Source organism: Mus pahari, chromosome 3 (assembly GCF_900095145.1).
Source record: "Mus pahari chromosome 3, PAHARI_EIJ_v1.1, whole genome shotgun sequence".
Taxonomy (NCBI): Eukaryota; Metazoa; Chordata; class Mammalia; order Rodentia; family Muridae; genus Mus; species Mus pahari.
In genome coordinates this window covers 17,280,153-17,295,240 of record NC_034592.1, presented here as the reverse complement: position 1 = coordinate 17,295,240, position 15,088 = coordinate 17,280,153, and the positions used below count along the sequence as shown (strand labels likewise).

The following is a 15,088-nucleotide window of genomic DNA, read 5'->3' as shown; positions in this document are numbered from 1 at the left end:
TCCCTCTCTCTCTCTCTCTCTCTCTCTCTCTCTCTCTCTCTCTCTCTCTCTCTCTCTTTCTGTCCCAGAGCTTCCTGCCTGAGTGCTCACCGTGCAGCTGCCAGCTGCTTTAGCTCCTTCCAGTGCTCCACAAACTGTGCAAGCCGCTGCTGGATCTCCTCCTGCCCGATGGTGTTGTCATCAGCCAGCTTCTTCCCAGTGTCCAGGACACCCTGACAAGAGAGAGGCGTCAGTCAGCACCAGCAGGGCGCCAGCAAGTCAACATTACATTCACAGTCCTCTCTTCAGTGGTGGCACATAGCTTTTTTTTTTCCAAGACAGGGTTTCTCTGTATAGCCCTGGCTGTCCTGGAACTCACTTTGTAGACCAGGCTGGCCTTGAACGCAGAAATCCGCCTGCCTCTGCCTCCCGAGTGCTGGGATTAAAGGCGTGTGTCACCACTGCCTGGCTGGCACAAAGTTTTTATGCCAGCACTTAGGAGGCAGAAACAGGCAATCTGAGTTTGAGGTCATCCTTGTCTACAGGAGTTTTACACCAGCCAATGTTACACAATGAAACCCCCGTCAAAAAAATAACAGAATTGCTTCTTCATGGCTGGGGCTGAGGTAGCATGGTCACAAAATCATAAAGCAGAAGATCAGAGGACTTTGTCTATACTTGGCCTCTTCCCCATGGCCCTCTTCTCTCAGCATAAGGCAACCCCTCACCTGAATGGCCGGTTCATGTGCAGCTAGTTCAGCTTCTAGCCGCTTGTGTTTCTTCTTCAGATTCTGAACACCAGTGAGGTCTCTGCCATAGTCCTCAGAGCTCACTAACAGCTTCTTCTCCCTGAAGAGCAACGGCAGTGTAGTCAGCTGACACCAGCTCATGGCATGGGCTGGGTTAGTTTAGCAACTGATTCTTGGCATCCTCTAACCTCCATCATTTTCTTCATAAAAATTCCTACCCATTTCCTAGAACCAGAAGCCTCTCTTTTCCAAAGCCATGGATCTAGAACTGCCTCTGGCCATGTACATTTGTCAATGAACAAGGCTCATCTGTATGGAACGGGTCTACAGAAGACAGGCCCTACCCTAAGGAGAGGAGCACCACTGGAGTTATTAACACCACTTACATGTGGGTCACACAGAGAAAAACATAGATGTTTCCTTAACCCAGGTATGGCGGCGCATGCCTTTAACTCCTGCACACGGGAGGCAGAGACAGGTAGAGTTCAAGGCCTACATAGTGAGTTCCAGGACAGTCAGGGATACATAGAGAGACTGTCTCAAAAAACCAAAACCAATTGATCAAACAAAAAGATGTCCACATGTACTTTTAAGTTAGAGGATGCTTTTTTAGATTCATCTATTTTATATGTATGAATGCTTTGCGTTCATATATACACATGCATGCTTGGTGCCCAGAGGTCAGAAGAGGGGCTGAATCTTCTGGAACTAGAGTTATGAATGGCTGTGAGCCCCCTTGTGTGTGTTGAGAGTCCAACCCAGAGTCATCTTCCTAGCCCCAACTCATTTAATTTTTAAAAAAGGTTGTAATGAAGATTTTCTTTTAAAGTGACTAGCCAGACATAATAGTTCATACCTCTAATCACAGACTTATGAGGTAGAAGCAAGAGTCCTGGGGTAATATTGAGCTACACAGTGAAATTGAGGCTAGCCTGGATTACATGAGATAAACAAACCTTAAAATAAAACAAAAACAAAAACAAACAAACAAAAAAGAAAGCCAATAAAAAGAAATGGCTTGTTTATATGCCATATTATTTGAAAAGAAATAAAAAAAAAAAACCACTCCGAATTTTTGTTTCTGTTTTTGAAGGTAAAGTTTCTCTCTGTAGCTTTGGATGCCCGGAACTTGTTCTGTAGAAAAAAGTGAAATTTTAAGGGTATGGGGAGTAAAAAAAAAAAAAAGCCGGTTGTATATGCCTTTAAATGCAAGCATTTGGGAGGGAGAGGCTGGTTTACATAGTGAGTCCTTGGACTACATAGAGATCCTGACTCAAAAAAAAAAAAAAAAAAAAAAAAAAAAAAAAATCAAAACTTTCCTTGGATGCAAAAGGTAGGGCTTCCTGACATGATGGTTAAACCACACATGATGATCCCGTGCCCTCACGTCACACTTCCCTGTGAACCTCGGCTCTCCAGGTAGCCCCATGAGAAGACAATGAGAATGTAAGTGCAGGGCATGGCACGCACTTGATCCAGGACTCTTCGTCGTCCATGTCCCGGAAGAACTGGTGCAGGCGGTGGGACTCGCTCAGTTTCGCTCTTCGGGAGGTGGCCATGCTCTTGATCTTCTGGAAGCGTCCATTGATGGTGTCCCGCTTCTCTTTTACTTGGGAGGTGTCGAAGGCACTGCTAGTCATCAGGCTGTCAGCCTGGCTGTTCAGGTCCTTCAGACGATCCTGGAGCAAGGACACAAGAGAGGGCTCAGAAACCAGGTCCTGGAAACAGCATCCATTAATTCCTTACTGGGCTGTGCAGCCTCATAAATCAGGGTGTGCAGTGTGTACCATTCTAGCTCTGTAAGAGTAAACTGCTCTCATACTGACACCAAGACTTAGTACCTGTCATCACGGAAATGAGCACTGATGGGGCAAGGTGTGGGACGTAGAATTTGGTGCTGTGGCTACAGTAAAATCGCACTGTGTGGTGTGTGTGTGTGTGTGTGTGTGTGTGTGTGTGTGTTTAAGATTTATTTAGGGCTAGAGAGATGGCTCAGTGGTTAAGAGCACTGACTGCTCTTTTGAAGGTCCTGAGTTCAAATCCCAGCAACCACATGGTGGCTCTGATACCCTCTTCTGGAGTGTCTGAGAACAGCTACAGTGTACTTACATATAATAAACAAACAAACAAACAAACAAATAAATAAACTGAGAAATCCACCTGCCTCTGCCTCCCAAGTGCTGGGATTAAAGGCGTGCACCACCACACCTGGGTTTTTGGGGTTCTTTCTAATTACCCTCCCTTCCCATCTGCCACCCTGCTGACCTCGTGGGCTGAGATGTCTGCCTCTAGCAACTGATGCTTTTTCAGCAAGTTGTTCACAGAAGCCAGGTCTTTGCCATAATCTTCCGATGCCAGGAGAGCCTCCACCTGCAGTTGGTAACACAAAAGGGAATGATTACTACCAGACACACACACAGTGCTCTGGAAAACTCAAGGTGGCCAGGTGCTGCTCCAGAGTTTTCAGTCATGACATAATTTTTCGTTCTTCAAATTTTTTTTTTTTTTTTTCCAAGACAGGGTTTCTCTGTGTAGTCCTAGCTGTCCTGGAACTTGCTCTGTAAGCCAGACTAGCCTCCAACTCAAGAGAGCCACCTGTCTTTGCCTCCCGAGTGCTGAGATTAAAGGCGTGGGTCACCAACACCTTCACTGTTTGGTCAGTTCTTCTTCTGGGGTTAAAGGTGTGCCCCAAGAAGTCACCCTCTGTTCTGCACACTAAGCTAGGTCCAAATGACTAAGGTAGGGATGGAGGCATAGCTCCAAGCCTTCTCTTGAATGGCGGGGCAAAGAGCACAGCAACCTACAGCGACAAAGCTCCACAGATGAGCAGTGTACTAAGATGTTCACGGAGGCCTGCACTCTAGGAAGCCCTTAGTGGCAGCCAGATGGGAATGCTTAAATCATGGTAAGACTCTTTGGACTCTCTCATACTCAAATGTTTGGGGAGAATTTTAGTAACATGGGGTAACACTCCTCCATATATACTAATGAAAAAAGACATTGTGAACTCAATCATAAAAAATGTAAATCTAAAACAATTCTGGTGATACATACAGACTAGAGATTCTAAAGTGTTCACAGTGGGGGGTCTCTAAAATCACCCTCTTTAGAGCCTCTGCTTGCCAGTCTCCTATACATGCCTTGACTCTGGCTCCCTTCCTCTCTGCCCTTTTTGTTCTATTGGTGCAGGCTCCTGGAACTGCCTACTTCTCCTGCCCAATCCTTCCTCTATATATGCCCTTGGGGAGAAGGCTGTTATCCAGCATCTTCTAAAATCAGTTTCTGCTCTCAACCTCTTTACTAACTGTTTTATCAATTCCTAGCAGCAATCTGAACCTATCTCACCATGAGGACTTCTGTTCAAGACTCTGAAGCAGTTTCCTTTTATAATTTCGGCTGGCTGACCAAACCATTCATTACCCAAATGCCTAGAAATTCCCTGATTGTGGGGAGCAGGAACCACCTCACGTTACCTCAGAGAGCCAGAAGTCAAAGTCTTTGATTCCAGTGTTGAAGTTCTGCTGCTTATTTGCCTCTTTTAGCTTCTGGCTCTTCTCAGCTGATTTCTGCACCAGGAACTGCCACTGGTCTGCAAGGGCAGCCAGGCGGGCCTTAAGAAGAGATGGGGGGAAGCTTGGGATAGGAAAATCTCTGAAGGGCCCATTCCTAAGACCCAAATCAGAGACAAAGAGGATGTGGAAACAATCAGAAGAACTGTGTTCTTGAATTCCAGAGACTGTGGGCTTCTGGTAGTATCAGGTGTAGTGCAGTGGATGGTAGAGTGCTATCATTCTTTCTGGAATCAGTATGGCCCCTGAACCATACCTTGACAGCATCCTCACTGCCAGCACAGGCCCCACGCTCAATGAGGGAGTTGCCCATGTCAATAACTCCACGGATTCGGTCAGCATTGGCGTGCAGTTCTGCCTCAAAGGCTTGGTGCTTCTGGTGCTTGCTCTGAAAATACCAAACCACAGTTCAGAGGCAGTTCTTACCAGGTTTGTTCTTAAGGCAAAAGATACGCTCAGGAGGGAGGGAGTATAGGGTAGGTAAGAAATAAGGCAAGCACTGGCGTGGAGAAAAAGCCACCACAGCTTGTGTGGTGCTGTGGTCTGAGGTCCATAGGCACCCAGCAGAGGTAGGTTTAGGCCAGAAAGGGAAATGAACTAGTCAGAGGCAGTGGGATAAAAGCCAGTTCTGAACAGCTCACTAGCAGGCTGGGAGCAAAGCCTCAAAATTTTGTATTTTTTTTTACATTTGGTATGGGATAGAGGGGGGCAATTTCAGCTCTGCATCTAACTGTGTACCAATGTCAACCCATGTCTTTAGCCTTCCTGGACAGAACCCCTGACTGGTAACATGTATGGGCTGTCCTACCACCTATAGCAGGAACGCATCTGAAGGCTGCAGCGGTTCCTCTGTTGATGACGATTTGGTAGCTGTCATTATCAAAACATGAGGCTGCTAAAACCCAGTCTAAAAGGCAGGCTGAATTTTACTTTTGCCAGGTAGAGAAAGCTGGGGTCTTTCACTAAGAATTTGTTAACAAGGGTGCTGAATGAAACACTTAGGAGAGATGATTGTGAGATACAGCAGCTATAACATCGTTTTGGGAAAAATCAGAGGGCAAGTGAGAAACAGTCTCAGGGATAATGTTACTGGAGAAAGAAAACTGAGAGAAATAAAACAAAACAGTTTAGTTGGCCAAGATTCTGCACTCAATGTTTCATTTGAAAGGCAGCAGCGACTGTTACAGGGAGGGGATCCTGGCTGCGGCCCCAGCATGAGGTCTCACCCACACATCCTGATAGTGCCTGACAGTCTCCGGTGCCTGCTCTCATCACTGCTGGTCCAAACCCATTTACTCTCTTCTACAGCTTTATTTCCCCTTCCCAGTTCTGGGCCTTTTAAGTTGAGTGGCAAAAGATATATCTATCTTTTTATGAATAATGTCTGCTTAGATCTGGAAGCACGTCTTGCTATTCCAGTTCTCTGGGCCAGCACGGCTGGACACTAACCGGAGTATGCACTGGATTTATCCCAAGCTAGCCTGTCCTGCCCAGGCCACTTGATACCCTGAGCCCAGGAAAATATTCTATTTTCAAAAGTGCCCCTTGAAAGGAAGTGGTCAACTACTGCCCCCCAAATCAAACACAGTTGTACAAAACTTGCTTGGATGAAGAAACAGGGAGGAGGAGATAGGTACTACATGCTAATTACAACAGAGAGAGCCACATCTCACAGGACACTTGGATGGAGTGACTGGGGATTAGACTGATGGTGGATGAACAGACACCAGTGGACCAGATGGAACCACAGTAACAGTACTCTACAGAGCAGAACATAAATCCCAGAGCTCAGATATCTACAACTCTTAAAAGTTTGAAAAACTTACCAACAGCTTGGAAAGCTACAAAAACAGATGGAAAGAAGAATTCAGTAACTGATATGAACATGTCTCAGCTATTAGAGCCTCACTCTGCCATCATACTTCCCCAGGAAGTTCAGCGCGTGGGAACAGCACAGGGGCAGGTCCACTAGACACATTATAGCTTCAACAGTGTCTAGCAAGGGAGTAGCTTTCAAATGGCTCTACTGACCCAGTGGACTTTTTCTAAGCTTTACCATGAGACACAGTTTTATAGGTGTACTCCCTTAAAGAGTCCCATTTAACAGCTCTACTCAGTGACAGGGCACTTCAGAACAAGTGTCCTAGGAGCTCCTTACCTGGATGTTGGTGGGGTCCTTGTATGACTCATCACTGGCTGTCTGTAACTTCTCACTGATCCAGGCTTCAATCTCATCCACATCCCGGCTGAACTGCTGAAGTGTTTGAGATTCTCCGAGTTTTGACCTTTTCTCAATCATCTGGGCTTTTAGGCGGCGCCACCTGAGTGAAGATCAAATATGAGTGTTCTTTCCAGTAAGAGAAGAAGCTGGAATAGGTGTGGCTTCTCTCATGTGGACATTCATCCTTTCAGAGCTGGGGACTGTCACCATCGCAGGACACCTACCGGTCAAGGACCTCATTGCGTCGGTTTGCAATGTCTCCCTTGGCATAGTGGTCAACGGCAATGAGCTGGTCGGCAAAGGCCTGCAGGGCAGCTATCTTTTCCTCCTAAAGGCAACAGGCAAAGAGGTCAGGGTGGGCTGAAGAAAGCCTGTCAGCCTGATAGTTTTCAGAGGAGATAGTTATACTTTGGGTGACGAAACTAACTGGTAGCAGGATCGGAACACATTGACACTTTAGAAGCCAGCTTGATTATCATCATTACTAGAGTAGGGTTTAATTCAAGAGGACTTCAGGTCATACTGAGGTGTGCAAGTGTAGGGACACCAGCAGATGTCTAACAAATTAGAATCATAAAATGATCACTGCCCTGTTTTCAACAAAATGGTTTTTAAGTTACAGCTATCTATTTTGTTCCTTGTTTTAGTGAATTATGTTATCACAACATAATATTTTGCCCTTAAAAATATTTTTTGGGGGGCAGGGGAGTTAGAGGCTGGAGAGATGGCTCAGTGGTTAAGAGCACCAACTGCTCTTCCAGAGGTCCTGAGTTCAATTTCTGCAACCACATGGTGGCTCACAGCCATCTGTAATGGGATCCCATGCACTCTTCTGGTGTGTCTGAAGACATTGAAACAGTGACAGTGTACTCATAAATATAATAAATACATCTTACAAAAAATATTTTTTGGGGGGAGGAGGTAGGGAGGCTGGGTATGGTGGCACATGCCTTTAATTCCAGCAGGGGCAGGCAGGTCTCTGTGTCTGTGAGTTTAAGGCCTGTTTCACATAGACACTTCCAGGGTAGGCAGGGCTACTCAGAAAGACCCCATCTCAAAATACAAAATAGGCATTAAGAGCACTTCCAGCTCTCGCGGAGGACCTGGGTTTTGTTCCCAGCAACCATGTGGCTCCTTATAATTCTACTCCACTTCTACAGAATCACTTACCTTCTGGTTTCTGAGGGAACTGCACACACATGATATGTATACTTAGAAACAAGCACACAAACACTCGTAAACAACTTAAACTTTTTCTATTCCATTATTATGTTCTGAAGGGCTGTGGTCTGAACCCAAGTTTCATATGTTAGGCAAGTACTGTCCCAGGGAGCTCCAGCTGGGTCATCACTTCATAATACAGAACTGATTTGAGGACCCCCCTCCTTTTTTTTTTTCTTAAGACAGGGTTTCTCTGTGTAGCCCTGGCTGTCCTGGAACTCACTCTGTAGACCAGGCTGGCCTCCAACTCATGGAGATTTCCCCTGCTTCTGCCTCCCAGGTGCTGATGCTAAAGGTGTGTGCTCCCACCACCCAGTGTGACCAGGCTGGCCTTGAACTCAGAAATCTGCCTGCCTCTGCCTCCCAAGTGCTGGGATTAAAGGAGTGTGCCACCACTATCCAGCTCACCCAAGGATTTAAGCTGCTTGTGGCCGTGTGATGACCCCAGGGTCTGCGGCACACTCAACAGTGTTCTAGCCCTGGGTTGTAAACTTTCCTGTTTTGTTTCTTTGGAAACAGTTTGGTCATGTAGCCCAGCCTTAAACCCCATCTTTCTGCCTCAGCATCCCATATGCTGAGATAACAGGAGTGTTACACCAAGCTGCTATTTCGAGGTTTCTTGTTATTGTTTTGAGACATGATATCACTATGTAGCCTTGGCTGGCCTGGAGCTGACTATGTAGGCCAGGCTAGCCTCCAACTCAAGACATATGTCTACTCTACATGTCTCTGCTTTTTCAGTACTCGCAGAAATAAAGATGTGCTACCACATATGGTCCATTAAAAAAAAATAGTTCTTCATATACACATTTTCACAACTACGGAAGTATTCATTGGATATATGACAGAATATACTTTTTCTTAAAAAAAATTATTTCTCACTACGGGTATGTGTTCATGCGCATGTAAAAGGTGAGTGTGGGTGCCTGCAGTGGAGAGACATAAGTTTCCCAGGAGCTGTAGTTACATGTACTTGTCAACCACTTGAGGATGCTGGGAGTTGAAATCAATTCCTCTCCAAGAGCAGTAAATCTGTACTCTTAACCAGGAAGCCATGTAGCCAGCCCAATATAATGTTTCTGTTTTGTAACTGGTATGAAAATCGTAGTTGGTGTAAGCTTTTTTGCAGAACTGGGGATTGAGTCCAGGACCCTCAAGCATAGTAGGCAGTGCTCAACTGCACCTGTTTGTTTGTTTAAGAGAAAGATTCTCACTATGTACTCCTGGCTACAAATAAGATGTGACTTATCCAGACTAGGACCTCGAGGCCCAGGACCCACCTGGACATTGATAGCTTTGTCAAAGTCTTCATGTTTTTTGATCAGCGCCTCCACACTGTCCAGAGAGTCTCCTTTGTCTTCTGTGTTTAGGAAGGCCTCCCGGGCAGCCATCCAGTTTTCTGCTTGCTCACAGTCCCGATGGAACAGCTACAAAGTGGACAAGTAGGTGTGAAGGAGGAGTTGGCCACTTGTAAGAAAATACCTGATGAGACATAATGTACACACCTGCAACTCCAGGCAGTGGTCCAGCATCATCCTACGCTGGACCCAGGCTTTCTCCAGGTCTGTGCGCTCCTGGTCAAGAATATCTAGTTTCTCTTTGATCTCTGGGCTGGCATAGTGTCCGTGAGCCAACAGCTGCTGCCCAAACTGCTCAAATGCCTGGAAAGTGCCAGCCCTGGCATCAATTTCTGTCCGGTGTTCCTGCCAAGAGGAGTGAAGGGATTAGGTAACTTGCTGAAGATGCCCATACTAGTGTCAAGCCCTGGTTCCCAAGACGGGGACGGGTAAGGCCACTAGGCCAGCAGGACCTACCTGGTGTCGCTCCAACAAAGCCTCAGCTCCAGTGACGTCCTTGGCTAGTTCATCTGAAGATACCAACCCTCGTATTCCATTGATCCAAGACATGAGGTCCCTAGAAACAAGATTCACAGAGGCATACTTACTACACTATCTGGCATTAAGCAGGCCTCTGTCTAGGAAGCAGCTGTATCACTTCTGCATTACAGGATTATTTTAGGTTAACCTAGACATAAATTGAACAGGACTGGGTTATATAGCTTATTTGTGTTACCAAAAAAAAAAAAGGGGATCCTTCATCTGTCAAGTCATGAAGCACAGTCCCAACTGTTACACCTATCCACAACACTAAGTCCTGCACCTAAGGCTCAGGATCATTGCAGACAAGGGGGCAAGTTTTCTAAATATATCAGTATATATCAGTAGTCTCAGCAAAGTGTCTGCTTAAACAACCTGAACAAGAACAATGCCAATAGACATGCTAATGTAGAAAGGGTATGCAATTCTGAGACGAAGAGACAGTTTCCCAGGGGCAAAGCACAACTGGTTATCTAATACCAAAAGGTCATCCCTGAAACATAACAAAAAAAGTAAAACATTGTATGACTGAGTATGTTCTCTCCCTCCCTCTCCCTCTCCCTCTCTCCAACAACAACAACAACAACAACAACAACAACAACAACAAGAAAGAGGCCATGAATTTGAAAGAGAGTAAGAGGGAGTCCATATGAGGGCTTGCAAAGACAGGCATCAAACTGTAGTATTGTTTTTTTTGTTGTTTTTGGTTTTTCGAGACAGGGTTTCTCTATGTAGCCCTGGCTGTCCTGGAACTCACTCTGTAGACCAGGCTGGCCTCCTTGAACTCAGAAATTTGCCTGCTTCTGCCTCCCGAGTTCTGGATTAAAGGTGTGCGCCATCACCGCCCAGCTTGTTTGTGCCATTTTTGCCGGTGTTTGGTGAATCTGTAGTATTGTTTGATGAAAGGAAGAGAGTGGGCTGTGGAGGTGCATACCTTTTAGCCCAGTGCTCAAAGGAAGAGGCAGGTTGTTTCTGAGCTCCAGGCTTACCTGTCTACATAGCAAGTTCCAAGACAGCTAGGACTACACAGAGAAACCCTGACCCCAAAACCCCAAATAAATAAATAAATAAATACGTATGTAATAAAATAAAATGGTTCAGAGAGTATATGCCTGCCTTTGATCTAAGTACATTGGTAGAGAGAACTGACTTCTTTTACCATTTACAGGGGAGTTGTGGCACACAAGCATGTATATACAGACATAATGCAATAAATAAATGTAATAATCTTCTTTTGGAAGAAAAAAAAAAAAACTCAAAAAACCCAAAGGCACAAAAATCCCAAAATAAAACCCAGAATTCTTCCGAGAAAACAATGAACAGGCGACTGTCCAGTGATTAAGTGTACTTCCTGCTTTTCTAGAGACCCCAAGCCTGGAAAGTGGAGGAGTATCGTTTGCTGGCTCCCATCCAAGACCACAGAAATCATGCTGTCCGTGATCACCCACTCAGTGAAGTGTCATACAGCCATTAGAAGACAGGAGCACTAGATCATGGGAAATCTGACCTACAACCTATTTGCTGTAGCTCAGAAAACAAAAGAACCTACAATTAATGAGAATGTCACTAAATTAACTGGTGACAACAGGTAACAATACCAGTTGCTCTTGTATGACTCTTTCAACCTCTCTGTGACACTGAAATTATTTTAAATAAAAAAAAGGTGGTAAAAAACACTAATTATATTAAATGTGAATAAATTCTATATGATATGCAATATGCATTTAAAGAAGAAAGCACATTTGGTAAGGTGGCATGACCCTGCGTGTACGTGCACGTACCCGAAGCGCGCACAGGGACAGACTTACTGCAGACTTCTGGCACTTGGCAGTTTGAGTAGTTTATATCCCACGGTTACTTTATAATAAAATTGACTATTACAAAGGCCCTATGTAGCAAGAATCTTTGAATGCCACTTCACATGCTATCTGAAAGAGAATGACTGACACAGGCTCATATATGAGAATGCTTGTTCCCTGATTGGTGGAACTGTTTGGGAAGGATCAGGGAGTGTGGGCTTGCTGGAGGTGTATCACTGGTGGCTGACTCTACAAGCCTCTCCATCCCCAGTTAGTTTCCCTTGCTTTCAACGTGTGCCTCACGATGTGAGCTCTCAGCTGGGCAGTGGTGGCAAGAGGCTTTACTCATAGGCATCTCTGAGTTCAAGACCAACTTGGTCTACAAAGTGAGCTCCAGTAGAGCTACATAGAGAAACTCTTAAAAAAACAGAAAGAGAGAGGGGGCAGGGCAGGGGGTGAGCTCTCTGTTCCGGTTCCAGTGCCATGCCTGCTGTTGTGTGCCTTGCCATGATGGTCTCCGAAACCGTGAGCCCCAAATAAACAGTTTCTTACATAAGCTGACTTGGTCATGGTATTTTATCACAGAAATAGAAACATAACCAAGACATTTGTTTATTACCGGAAATCACTAAGGAAGCGCTGAAGATCATGGGAGTCACCCAATTTGGCCTTGCGCTGGTCTGCACGCTTCCCTAGGCTGGTCCAGGCCTGGTTTAACTCTGTGCACTTTTCCTTTAAGTCCTCCGCAGATTCAGGATGAGACTGGATCAGCCTTTGGGCTGTTTCCCCAAGGGAATTCACCTATGAGCAAAGAGTCGTAAGAACATCCAGGGAAACAGCTCTGTCTGGCAAAGTTCAGGCCTCAGCCTTCCTCAAGCATCTCTCACCTTGTCACCAAGAGCTGCAAGGTCCCTCTCAAAGCCTTCATGTTTGCGCTGCAGGGCCTGGACACTAGCTAAATCATGGCCATAGTTGTCTGTGTTCAGAGCCTGATTCTTCTCTTCAATCCATTCTTTGGTTTCATCAGCATCTCTGGAGGTAAAACACATGAGTGAGTGGCAAGTAACACTGCCTTGTCCCAGGGCTGGCACGTGTGTATCTGTCGTAGTTGCACACGTTCACGCCCAGCAGGATTAACAGCATCTACTGTTCTTACATGGCTTTGGTGTTAAGAGCCCACACATCAGTAAGGCATAGCTACCATGCTGAGAGCCCACTCAGTGAGCCTTGTCTATGAGCGGCCAAGTTATTTCCTCCTGTCCCACCTAATGCTTGGTACCCTCACCTGTGGAACCTCTGTACTTCGTGTGCACTGCCCAAGAGCTGGCTACGTTCCTCAGCCAGCTGTTGCAGGGACTGCCAACGCTCATTCAGCTCCTGCAGGAGAATGGCAATATCAGTTCTCTTCTAACCTGTCACACTCACAACCAGACCTTGGGAAAATGAGTGCCTGTAAATTTTCATTTTCTTGCAAACATAACAGCAGCATGCCACAACAGAGATCTTTTGAAGAGCAAAAATGTCATATCTAATAACCCCCCAAGCCCCCAAATGCTTGACTTAGAAACCTTTCCAACACTGGATAAGCTAGCATTGGTGCTGCACATATGGTGCCTACAAGTAACTGCGAAATGGAGACATCTGAGAATCTTCTCTCAGTACGACAACCAATGAAGTCTTGGGCCAGAGTACAACTGGGAAAGGCAAGTCCTTAAGGTTCCTATTCCACTGGCAATCCCAGCGAAGGTTTCCAGTCCTGCTCTGCGCTGGTCTGAGTAAGAATGACTCTATAGGCTCATGTTTGAACACCTGGTCCCCTTTGGATGTCTGGGAAGGCGCTGGCTCTGCTGGGTAAGATGATCACTGGGGGACAGGAACAGGCTTTGAGGTGTCAAAGACAGGCCATTCTCCATGTATTCTCTCTGCCTCTTGCTTGTATGAGAGTCGTAACTATTCCTGCTGCCATGCCATCATGGACTCTATCCTGAAACCATAAGCCTAACTAAACACTCTATTCTATAAATTGCCTTGGCCACAGTGTTTTATCATAGCAATTGAAAAAAAAGTAAGACATGCTCAGATTGGAGTCCAGATCAAGAAACTCAATCAAGCTATTTCATGACTCAGGCATTTAACAAGGATGCTTGTGTATGTTTCTGAGACCTATAGAAGTAGGCCTGGTCACAGCATGCTCCACCACAAGGACAAGCCCTCTACTGTTGTCAAAATAAGGAAGACAGTAAAGAGCAAGGATAAGCAGGACAGCTGGTCACCACTTCTTACCTTGATGGAGTTGAAGGTAGCCACTGTGTGGACCATCAGTCGAGCAGACTGTGAGAGGAGAGCATATAAAACCCATTAAGACCCTGTCCATTCAGAGACATATCTGCTACTTACACCAGGTAGGTTCCAACAGAATCCACAGACTCCTACAGACATTGGCAACATCTGAAGTACGGACTACTGAAAGATGTGAGAAAACACCAAGTCCCTAAGTGGAGATGCTGCAGGGTGAGCCATACTCAGGAGAGTGAAACCCTGAGGACAGCAGCTGAAGGAAGGGCAGTTCAGCATCATGAATGGTGTACTTTCTTGTCCACACCAAAGAACCCTCCAGAAAACAGATCTACAAACACCGGCTGCTGTGACTAGTTACTAGTGAGGTATAAAAATGACTCCTTCCATGGATAATGTGGTTACTAGGCTGTGGTTTGTAACAGTGTCCTGAAGGAAAAGGGACAGCACTGATGAAGGAAAAGGGAAATGAGCCAATGACTGAGCTTTGCTCTCCACAATAGAGACCCTTGTAAACACCCGAGGAGCCTCACAATGTCCTACCCCACGCATCTTATAACCAAAACAAAACAGACTCCTCTTGGCTCAAAATCTTTCAAGTATGGTAAGAGGAGGTAGGGCTCAGCTTAGATGCAGGAGAGGGAAGCCATCAATGTTCCTATGAACTCCAGAAGACATGTGGGTGTTAGACAGGATCAGAAGGCAGAAACATCGTTCCCACGCCTTCTTAGAACTAGGAGACAAGTCACAAGGAGACCTAAGGCTGCCAGCAAAGATGGCTCATCAGATACAGGGAGTGGTTGCCAAGCCTTCACCCCTGACCTACATAATACACAAGGGCGAGCTCAGTGTCACAGCGCTCACACACAACACACACACACACACACACACACACACACACCCCAAACATGTGTCATTCTAATGTATGTATTTTCAGCTAGGCACTGTGGTGCATGCGTTTAATTTTAGCACTTGGGAGGCAAAGGTAGGTAGTGGCTCTGTGAGTTCAAGGCTAGCCTATTCTACATAGTGATTTCCAGATCAGCCCAGTTTATGTAGCAAGTTCTATACTAGCCAGGCCCAAATAACAAGACCTTGTTTGTTTATTTTTCCTTTTTTTTTTTAAAGTCTATTTTCAAAAGAATTTACATTTCTAGAAGAGCTTATCAGAGCATTCAGATAGGAAGTTGTTCATTAGATTTTACTATAAGAAAAAGTAACAGTGGGATATGAAGACCTGAGTCAAACAAGAAAAAGTCCTATACCTTTTCTTTTAAAAAGTCCTTTTCTTAAAAACAAACAAATAAACAAACAAAAACAAAAACAAGTTAATGAGACAGCTATGAGGGAATATGTGGCTAGGCTGAGATAGGTTATA

The 15,088-nt window shown here is 45.4% G+C and overlaps 1 protein-coding gene across 11 annotated transcripts in view; it reads right to left on the bottom strand.

Moving 5' to 3' along the window:
* Sptan1 (spectrin alpha, non-erythrocytic 1) overlaps positions 1–15,088 on the bottom strand; it is a 68,462-nt gene that overhangs the window by 11,225 nt on the left and 42,149 nt on the right. For 7 of the 11 annotated variants that reach the window (XM_021192046.1, XM_021192047.1, XM_021192048.1 and 4 more), the window contains 16 exons: positions 13,699–13,746; positions 12,701–12,792; positions 12,303–12,447; positions 12,035–12,216; positions 9,554–9,653; positions 9,245–9,442; positions 9,020–9,166; positions 6,743–6,846; positions 6,456–6,618; positions 6,124–6,138; positions 4,554–4,685; positions 4,202–4,339; positions 2,994–3,098; positions 2,199–2,407; positions 708–828; positions 91–212 (listed from right to left, as the gene is read on the bottom strand). In XM_021192046.1, the coding sequence (XP_021047705.1) occupies positions 91–212; positions 708–828; positions 2,199–2,407; positions 2,994–3,098; positions 4,202–4,339; positions 4,554–4,685; positions 6,124–6,138; positions 6,456–6,618; positions 6,743–6,846; positions 9,020–9,166; positions 9,245–9,442; positions 9,554–9,653; positions 12,035–12,216; positions 12,303–12,447; positions 12,701–12,792; positions 13,699–13,746 (2,021 nt within the window). The remainder of the gene's footprint in view (positions 1–90; positions 213–707; positions 829–2,198; positions 2,408–2,993; positions 3,099–4,201; positions 4,340–4,553; positions 4,686–6,123; positions 6,139–6,455; positions 6,619–6,742; positions 6,847–9,019; positions 9,167–9,244; positions 9,443–9,553; positions 9,654–12,034; positions 12,217–12,302; positions 12,448–12,700; positions 12,793–13,698; positions 13,747–15,088) is intronic. The other 4 variants (XM_029536019.1, XM_029536015.1, XM_029536018.1 and 1 more) reach the window with 1 other exon arrangement.